The sequence below is a fragment of the Acipenser ruthenus genome, chromosome 2 (assembly GCF_902713425.1).
Source record: "Acipenser ruthenus chromosome 2, fAciRut3.2 maternal haplotype, whole genome shotgun sequence".
Taxonomy (NCBI): Eukaryota; Metazoa; Chordata; class Actinopteri; order Acipenseriformes; family Acipenseridae; genus Acipenser; species Acipenser ruthenus.
The window spans coordinates 27,981,891-27,992,111 of record NC_081190.1 but is presented as its reverse complement, the minus strand read 5'-3'; the positions used below and the strand labels follow the sequence as shown (position 1 = coordinate 27,992,111).

The 10,221-nt window shown below is 37.0% G+C and overlaps 2 protein-coding genes across 3 annotated transcripts in view; one reads left to right on the top strand and one right to left on the bottom strand.

Moving 5' to 3' along the window:
• Positions 1–593: 593 nt before the first annotated feature.
• On the bottom strand, positions 594–6,829 carry LOC131698811 (peroxiredoxin-like 2C). The gene is made up of 6 exons (XM_058993007.1): positions 6,419–6,829; positions 5,148–5,216; positions 4,509–4,562; positions 4,142–4,247; positions 3,841–3,975; positions 594–3,328 (listed from the first exon to the last, which is right to left on the bottom strand). Exons 1-6 carry the CDS (start codon positions 6,596–6,598, stop codon positions 3,204–3,206), a joined length of 669 nt encoding a protein of 222 aa, XP_058848990.1. The 5' UTR covers positions 6,599–6,829; the 3' UTR covers positions 594–3,203.
• Positions 6,830–7,697: 868 nt separating this feature from the next.
• LOC117963338 (F-box/LRR-repeat protein 17-like) overlaps positions 7,698–10,221 on the top strand; it is a 272,309-nt gene continuing 269,785 nt past the window's right edge. Inside the window, exons 1-2 of one of the 2 annotated variants that reach the window (XM_058993001.1) lie at positions 7,698–7,925; positions 9,454–10,130. In XM_058993001.1, coding sequence (XP_058848984.1) covers positions 9,474–10,130 — 657 coding nt within the window. In that variant the 5' untranslated portion in view covers positions 7,698–7,925; positions 9,454–9,473. The remainder of the gene's footprint in view (positions 7,926–9,453; positions 10,131–10,221) is intronic. The other variant, XM_058992994.1, reaches the window with a different exon arrangement.

Below are 10,221 nucleotides of genomic sequence, written 5' to 3'. Positions count from 1 at the left end.
ACCTGTAGCAAAACTAGAACAATGAGAATTTAAGGGGTAGATAAGTGCAGTGGATAAAAAGCTTAGACCAGAATCTTTCCGATAATTCATGAAACCTGACGATCAAATAAAGCGATGTTTGGTAAGACAACCCATCAGCTATTTATGCCAACCACAAAAATAAATACTTTCATTTATCCAGGAAGAGATATTTTACAATATGTATATATGGTTGAATGTGGGTTAAGATTGGGTTAGTTTTTAATAGGATTTTACAACAGCAAATCATGTGATTTATAATTATGCTTCCACAGGATATTTAACTGGCCCCAGATTTAAAAGTGAAAAACACTCATTTTTTTCTGTGTACTAAAAGCTATACTCACAATTGTGTCATTTTCTTGAGTGGATGTAATGTATAATGTTGTTAACTGTTCGGGTGCACTGGGTTTAGTACAGTATGTATAGTTATGTATTGAGTTATAATCTACTGTAAAACCTACAGCATAGTATAGTGCTAAGAGTATTTGAATTGGTAATTAATTAGGGGAGAGCATTGTTTCATTGTTCAGTGTTTATGAGTAGAAATAACTAAATAAAGATCAAGAGTCCAATTCCAAGTTGCAATATTTGCTGGTATTTATTTTTGTACCAGCAAACTTTTTTCTTTAAATAAATACAACTTTAAGTACATATTAAAAACAAAAATGTTTGCAGTTGAATAACAGTTTCATATGATCACATTAAACAACATTAAAACTGACAGATACAGTATTTAAATTGCAATTCAGTCTGTACCATTTCAATGAAATACAGTGTGGGAGTGCTGATTTGGATCAGTACAGTTTTACAGACTAAATGCATAATTTCACAAGTGATACAGTAGAAACATAATTCGTTTCTTATTAGGTAGAAAGCAGTGGCACTATGTTACCGCAGAAAGAAGAGTTCTGTTTTGTGCTTTTACCTAAAGAGTCATTTTAGCTTTGTGTGAAAACAAATGTTATGAAGAACAACAGCACACTCAGTAACCAAGGTTACAATTAACCGAGACTCTGCACTCTTTTCAAGTTTGCAACTGGGCAAATTGCAGGGCAGCAATTGATATGTTCTGTATTTGAATGCAGGCAAAGGCAAATGTCACAATGTCTAAATCATCTCACATATCAAACTGTTAGGCGCAGTAAGCAATCCTGAATTGCATTCCTAATTAAAACCATCCTCAGACAAACTGCATCTTCTTTGGCAGTGAAATGCACTTTATTTTCTTATTTAATAATACAGTATGTACAGTATACTGCTTTTCAGCATACATTGGCTGAAGTAATACACTCAGTTGTAAAAAAAATGATATTCTTAGACCTGTTAATAGGTAAGCAATAACACACATGTGGATACCCGGTCAGTTGACAAAAGGCCTATTAAGATGGACCATAAAGGAAATATAACAACTGTAAAAGGTGTCTTAAACTACCTGAGAAGTGGGTTGTATCAGTACCACCCATGCCTTCAGGTGTGTTATTGCACTTATAAAATGGCTTGTGATATATTGAAATCGAACTGGAATTTTCCTGATTCTAATTAAATAAGAGCCAAATCATTGGTTGTGCTTTTTTAACCATTGTATAATAATTATTAGATCTAGCCAGTAAAATTATTGTACTATTTTGTTGTATTTTTTATTGTAAGTCATTTTGGAAATGAGAGGGTTAATCGCTGTGATAGGGGAGTGAACTTCCAAGTATGAATAAACTATCATTGTGTGATATGTTTTTTTTTTTTTTTTTTTTTTTTAATTTAGTCGTCGCCAATTATTTTACCCCGATTTTTCACCCCAATTTAGCATGCCCAATTATTATCTGTATCCCCGGCTCACCGCTCACAACCCCCGCGCCGACTCGGGAAATGGAGGCTGGAACACGCGTCCTCCGAAACGTGCTCCTGCCAAGCCGTCATTTTTCGCACTGCAGATCCACAGCAATGACACCAGACCTATAGTGCCGGAGGACAACACAGATCTGGCGGCTCCGCTGCAGAGCCACAGGCGCCCTATCGGCCACAGGGGTCGCTGATGCGCGGTGGTCCGTGGATTCCCCTGCCGACCTAAGCCCTCCCTACCCGGGCAGCGCTCAGCCAATTGTGCGCCGCCCCCTAGGAACTCCCGGTCACGGTCAGCTGTGACATAGCCTGGATTCGAACCTGCGATCTCCAGGCTATAGGGCACATCCTGCGCAGAGCGCCTTTACTGGATGCGCCACTCGGGAGCCCCGCCATTGTGTGATATATTGGTTTTGTATCTGCTGCTTTTTTTTGAGCAGATGAAGAAGGGCATTAGGAATGAGTTAGACAAAGTTGTGTTACGAATGTACTGTAATCCAATTCATCAGACCAGACATTAAATTATAAAATATTAAAAGAAAAATGTATAGGCAGCTTTTACTAAATATACATAAGCATTTATAACTTTTAGTCAGCGTTCTCATTAGTTTGAACAAACATCTATAGTATTCATAGTGCCTCCATGTATTTTTTCACACACACAGCTACCTTACTAATGGATTTCCCTAAATTATTTCTACCTTCTTCTGATATTTCCCCAAACAACTCCTACTGGATTAAAAGAAAAAAAGAAAAAAGGGGATTATGGGAATTACTAGGATACAGTATAATACCAGCTCAGAGTGTCCAGGAAATTCTGATTTGACTGTCCCTTTAAGAAAAACATTGCCATTCTCTTATTGTAATTAGGTTGTGGCAGAAATCAACGATAAACAATAACACAAAAGTGTTTTGCTTTTTTTGTACATCCTCACAAATAGTAGTGCATGTTTTTACTACACTTTAAAGTGTTGTATATATCAGTTTCCTTATAAAATTTACCACAGTAATGTTGCACTGTAACTTTGCAGGTTTCCTATGTTTTTTCCATATTTTTCCCCATTTACTACAGTCTCCCGTGGTTTTAAATATGCCTTAACACCTCTCTGGGCTTTACCATGCTTTTACTGTGCTTCATTGCACTTTACTATGCTTTTACTATGGTAAATGTTTCAAAGGGTTCAAATAAGAAAAGACCAATTATAATGTACCTATCGCAAAGCATCAGGAACCTCGCAAAAGCAGGTTCTGGGATTGAAAAACATAACTTAAATTACACAGTCTTACACATCCCCCTTTTTTCCTTATCACAAGCAATTCCATTTGACTACATTTCTGTCCAGGTTTTAGACATGAATGATGGGCTGATCTGTAAAATCCACTGTTTGTACTCCTGCCTGCTCCAAAAGCCAGTTTATTGGCATGTGATCAAGCCTGTTCACGTCGAAATGAGCAAAGTGAACTTCAGCACCTGTGTGGGAAATGTAAGTAACTAATTTCATCAACAGGAAAGTAAACATAAATAATATATATCATAGAAATAGTTCAACAAAAAATGATGTGACGAAACCAACAATGCAATACATAGTGTCTTTATAGATGGAAGATTCGAGCATTGTGAATTACTTGCCACTATATGTTGCCAGAATTTCATAGGTCTCAGATTTTGAATTAGATTTTTATGGTAATTTATTTGAAACTGTTAGTGATGAAAATGTAGTGAACACTCCTTGCTCCTTGTAACACCTGAAATTATTACACCATTGATGTTAACCTGAGCTGCAATTGAAAGCAGCCTACAGCATTCTAGTTCAGTATGATACCTGAGACTGACAGGCAGACATTTGTCTCATTGTGCACTCAGCTGGCTGAACTTGTTGCAAGTTCATTGTGCAGTACTATGACAAGCTAGATTTGTGTTGCTCACTTAACTATGGCATCTTATATGAATAATCAATACAGAAAGAAGGTGTATAGGTTTACCAGGTCCTATAATCAAAGCTCCTCCTTGCTGATTTGGGTCCCCTTGAAAATCAAATGCAGTGCTGGTCATTGCTCGCCATATGCTTTTCACACTTCCAGTAAACATATTTGATTTCACATGAAGACTATGACCTGCTAAAAACACACACAACATCCAAACTTTAAATGGAGACTGGAAAAAACCTAACAAGCATCTCCTTATATCCCCAGATTGTGATGCTCTAACAATAACGTTTCACAATTTGATTAGTTGTTCACAAGATATATGCCCATATATACAGTACATGCAAACAACATTTACCTGCTTTTATAAATGTATCCCCTCTATTCATTCCAAGCTTTCTATATACTTCTTTTTCAGGGTCAACGTACATTTCATGTGGATACCCGGTCAGTTGGCAAAAGGCCTATTAAGATGGACCATAAAGGAAATATAACAACTATAAAAGGTGTACCGCTAACTTAAAAGACAATCAAAAGGCAATATAAATGTTACATCATGTGTGTTATATCATACACTGTGTTCATTTTAATATATGATTTATACAAACAACTTCACTTCTGATGTAGACTGACATACACATTACTTTACACAGTACGTTGCACTACTTTAGGCTTTTGGAACATGCGTATATATTTATGATTTAGCATATATTATAAGTACTTACATCAATATGATGGTGCGCAGATTGTCCAATAACAATCAATCTAGCGTCAGCATGCTGTTGCCAGAAAACATATTAAATGTTAATGTTGCTTATTAGGTTTTAATCTGACAGTGTAGCTGTACCTATCAAAAATAGCAACAGATAGAGAGATCTGCTTTCCCACACAGTAAAGAGAAAGCTAAACTATGTAGAAAACATCAACAGATTTATATTTGTAAAATTGAACAAATCTAAAACCAAGTGTGGGAGTTATTAGCATGACATTCTGAACCAATCATCAGTTTCAATCTTGTTATTATTTTTTTTGTTCAGACTGTGACCCAAAGATTCAGAATATAGACACATGGTGATACATTTTGCATTTTCAAGGCTCTATTTTTTAAACTGTGTTAAAAGATTTTATTCTGAATTTTAAAGATTAGTTATTTATAATGACTGCAGGTAATTAGCATTGTCTTATTTTTATAAAAACTCTTAAAAACTCTTTAAATTTAAGTTTAAAATGTGGTGACTAGCTGGCCCACTATCTGGAAAGTTAAATTTCAAACTGTATAATAAGTAATATAAGTTTTACTATTGTTTATGTGTCACAACAAAGTGGTAAAGAATATTCCTTCAATATTTGAGTTCTGTACTTACTGATAGGAAACTCTTGGGTATTTTAGCCAGATCTTCCACATATTCTTTGCAAGTGTAGCACAAGAAATGCTTTAATTACAAAAACAATACAACGATTAGCAGCCAATAAACACTACATAATTATGCACAACGAACAAAACACTATCTTGAGACACCTAAAGTGAAACACCAACCACTGTGTTTGTCTTTTTAAAACAATTTCTATGATTTAATTGTTTAAAGATAGAGTAAAATGTTTTATCAGTTATTTGCTTCTGTATACTACAACAAAACTAAATTTCATTTGTACAAGGTAGTATACTTCAAGGACAATCTAAATGTACCTTTAAATAATAACTGTAAACTGTGTTATAGTGAATATGTCCTTTGGAGGTACAGCATGATGTTTACTTATTTCAGATAATATATTTTACTGTATTACTTGTATTGTAACACTTGAAATGTATTTGCTTACGATTGTAAGTCGCCCTGGATAAGGGCGTCTGCTAAGAAATAAATAATAATAATAATAATAATATTTGCAAAGGACAATACACATTCCAATGAGACCCAATGGCAAATGCAATGTACAACAGTAATTGACATGCGGATACAATAAGGCTGCCTGAAAACTACAAAAAGGAAAAGGCTTTTTTTTTTTTTCATGCTTCTATAAATATAGATATATATGCGTAGCAGGACACCAGCCTACCCACAACGTTGCTTTGTTTTCTTGTGTGGATATAATATTTCAGAAAGGAGACATCCACAAAATGAACAATTCTTTATTGCATTTGACAAACGACCATGACCATAACCATAACCATAACGATAACGATAACGATAACGATAACGATAACGATAACGAAACGTAATATAATTTGGCACATGGCCTTGTCCATTAGAGCTCGAGCACCACCTTATATACGCTGGCCGAAATATGACGTCATGTATATTGATTGACAAGTTAACTAATGCCAGCGGGTAGGACAAGTGGCACTCTGGGCCACCGTCCCCCTAGGCAAGGCGCGCTGCAAGGTGGAGGACAAAACAAAGAAACGACAAGGAGGCGTAGGCGACAGGGCTTTTTAAAGGAACAGTTTGATTACGTATGTGATTAGTGGGTGGATTCTCTTTTCAGAAACACAACATAGTTTCCAAAGTAACCCAAAGTAAAAGATAAAAGTTCTGTTGCCAGACACATTTACAAATATACTTTAATTTAAATGTGTTGCATTGTAGCATTTACTCGCCATATACAAGAGTCTACACCAAGAAATAAAGGTGCTTACCCTAACCAAAACAATGATGGCTTTCTTTTCCTGATACAAAGATCTAAAAGAAAGTCGATTTCCCTGTCGATCAAAAACATTGCAGTCTTGTACGTCTGAGACGTCGATATCAACTGACTTGCATCGGTTTTCATGCGGATTTCTTCCGATCTGCTGTGTTACAGGAGGGATTGTATCCATTGTGTTTCCTGGGTAGAAACTGCCCTGAAATACCGTCCATGCAAACTATTTTGGGAGAGAGCTCAGCTGTCGCTTTCACAAACTCGCAGCTGGCCACTCCCAAATGTGCCCAAACCTCTCTTCAGTCTCACAATGTAATGGAAGCACGAGTAGACTGTGAACATTAGTTTAGACTAAATATTTGAAAAACGAGGCATTTTCATAAATTTGGTGTTGGATACAGTCTACGTGCTCGTCACCGCAGCGCCAGTAGAAGCGGGAGATGTATTTAAAATAGTTATTGATGCAGTGGATAAGAAATATGTTACAGTGTTAAAAAAATATTCTACAATCAGTTACATACACAACATTTATTTTATTTGTAAAACGTTAAAACCTTTCTTATTATAATACATTTTTTTATTGGCTAATATTTAGTGTTTGTGTTTTCTTTTTCTTCATATGATACGATGTACAGCCGACCTACGATCTGCTGCTGGGAAGCTAGGGACACTCCACTGTAGGAGGCACCTCTCATGGGAATTCTGGGAAGAATATGCATATAATGTAAATAGCGCAAAGGACGCTGCATGGGACTTTGGGGTTTTGGAAAAAAAGGTTAACTATTACTGTTATGTTGCTGTTTATAATTGTTATTCGTTATTGCATTTACTGCCCTGTCATTGCGTTATGTAAGCCAGATATTGTTAGTTCGGTTGTTGAGAGTATGTACAGTAGCAACACTTAATATTAGTATTAGAGTATTTTGCTATGTCCTATATAGAATTAGAATGCGCAGCAATTCAATTAAGATTCAGCAAATCTGGGGATAATAAGGATGTAGGGAGAGTGCGAGACTAAGGGAAGATACTGCAGTTGAAATGTGCAAACGCAATACTATTTTATGTCAAATGGAGTTCTCTATGACTCCCCAAAACTCAACTTTGTTCTAGTCCCTTGCCATTTGAGCAGCATACCATACTGCAGCTTGTTGCTAGTATTTGTAGGCTGTAAACCCCTATACACAGATAGACACTTTTTATTAGTGAAACTGCTGTTGACTGGCAGGACATCTCTGCAATTAGGAGCCAGAAGAGGAGGGCTCTAGTGGTGATGGACGTGCATTTCTTGCAATCGGCATTAGTATGGGGCAGGATTTCCCTTTCTGTGTATATTCCGGAACATTTTTGTGCAGAAAGCAGTAACATATGTGATATATTGTATATATTCATAAATGTTGTGGATACTACAGTTTTTACAACTGTTCAGCGCTCATTTTTATACACGGATTATGAAAGCAGGAGTTGGAGGTGATCAGGATTGTGTGAACTGGTGAGAGGACATTGCTGTAAGTAAGACTGAGAGCAGTTTAAATTTCTAGCCAATTTCACTCTGTCAAAGTTGATTTCTCCCCGGTTGTGCAATTCTGCCTTTTAAAATTGTAAGTGCAAACGGTACGGTATGTTTTAGGAGCCTACCTGTGGATCCAGAAATGTATAAATAGCATACATGCCATATCGTACACATCGTGTCTGCCTTTAGGGGCTTGTTGACTGCATATTATTTGTAGTATTATTAGAAAGAAGGCCCATAATGATTTTTATTTCCAATAAACTAATTAGCTTGTGTTCACGTAGCTCAATTGTATATACGGTATTAATACTGTATTAATAAACCTGATTGATGTAGAGGGAATGGCCGTAGGCTACTCCTAGTTTCCATTTGGATGCATATTGCATAGGTCAGTTAAGTTAGGCAGCCAGGTGGGATGGGCTATTCACTGCGTTTTGTTATATGTAGTTTTTATGTATTTATGAGAAAATATGTATTTATAGTTGAATACACGTAGCAGATAAAGCTGTTAATTGCAATTCTATATTTAGATATGGTTTTTCAAAATCATAATCCTGTGTATTTTTTGTTGGCGTTACTTGTTACTGTGTGTGTGTGTATGTGTATATATATATATATATATATATATAAACAAACAAACAACATTCACAAAAATGTCAGTGCGAACAAATGTCTTATTAAGAAGGCCCCCTATCTGCAAATGGAACATTACTTTTTTTTTCACTCATGCTAGGTTCAGAAACGTTTGCAAAAATTCACTCCATGTCTATAGATTAAAAAAAATATATACAAATTACAAGGATGCTTTAAAAAATAAATTGAAATAAGGCCCCTGATTAAGGCCAAGATTGCGCAATGTTTTGGAGCGTGACACCATACCTACAACATCAGTTTTGAGTGCTATGTGATGTCTTTTACAAGGCATGTTACTTTAACTATGGGTAGATAGTTAGAGAAGACAAAAATGGTTCAATAAATCAAACTATGGTTTACAAAGTTGGATCATATAAAATGTATAATCTTATAGACCAAAACTAAACAACATCTAAAAAGAGAAAAAAAACAAACAAACAAAAAAAACCACTATTAATATATTTTACAGTGTTTGCTTAATTATATTTTCAAACTGTATGAGGTCAACAAATAAGGCATGCTGTTTCTGATGGACTGACAGCTGGGTGACATGGCAACTTGATATACAGTATACAATAGAAGTACAGTATTAGCCTCATGCGTGGTAGCCAATGAATACCTAGCAGTAATTGGTCTACTGAGATCCACAAATACATTACCTTGCGAGCATGGGAGCAAGTAGTCCCTGAACATAATGTGACAATAACTGCAAAATTTGGTTATTCCATGGACCACATTCTAAATAAGGTTTAAATCAACCTGTTGCGATTAGCAAGTTTTTTGGTGTATTTATTTATTGATCTTACAGTATATTTCAAAACCACAGCACTATCATATGGAGTTCCTAAAGATCAATTTAATCTGAGCATGTTTACTTAAATATTTCACAGAGACACCCTGAGTCATCTATATGGGCCATCTTCTTTCGAAAAATGGTAAGCGTGTGAAGAAGAGGAAAAGGAAACTGCGGAGGAACTGCTTCCTGCACGGGCCGTGCATGTTGTGCTTCATCGTCCACAGCAACGCCAACAACCGCGACGAGAACCAGCTTGAGAGTGCTTCCAAGCTCGCTGAGAGGTACGCCACTCTCAGTACACCGGAGGATTGCGCCAAGTTTCTCCTGTCTCCAAAGGAACTCTGGGAGGAACAGGGCAAGTGCCTGCTATCCAGCGTCCCAGCCAAGTTCATTGGGCCTCAACTCTTGAGAACTGTCTCCACTGAGTACTTTGAGATGGTATGCAAGAGGAAGTGTGGAGGGGTACAGAAGTGCGCGCCCTGCAAGCAGCCACGCTGTACCTTTCAGGAGGTGACCGAGAATGGTGTGGTCAGTGACCCAGCAGCCCAGTGCCACATCCATCTGTGCAGCTTGCCCTCCTCTTCCTCCTCCTCCTCCACAGAGTGCTCTGGTGTGGGGCTGCAGGTGGACTTAGGGGAGGGCAGCACCACCACCAACCAAGGCTCCTCCGAGAGCAGTGAACTTGCACCTCACAAGAACCTGCAGGAATTCAAAGTGTTTGAGACTGATGTGTCCAATGTTAACCTCCTGCCTTCTTCAATCCTGCTAAAGGTGAGGGCTTTTGTTTACTTGTTTTCTATGTCGAACTGTACCCCATCACCATGAACTTTTGTAGGAGTAAACAAAAAAAAACAAAGATGCT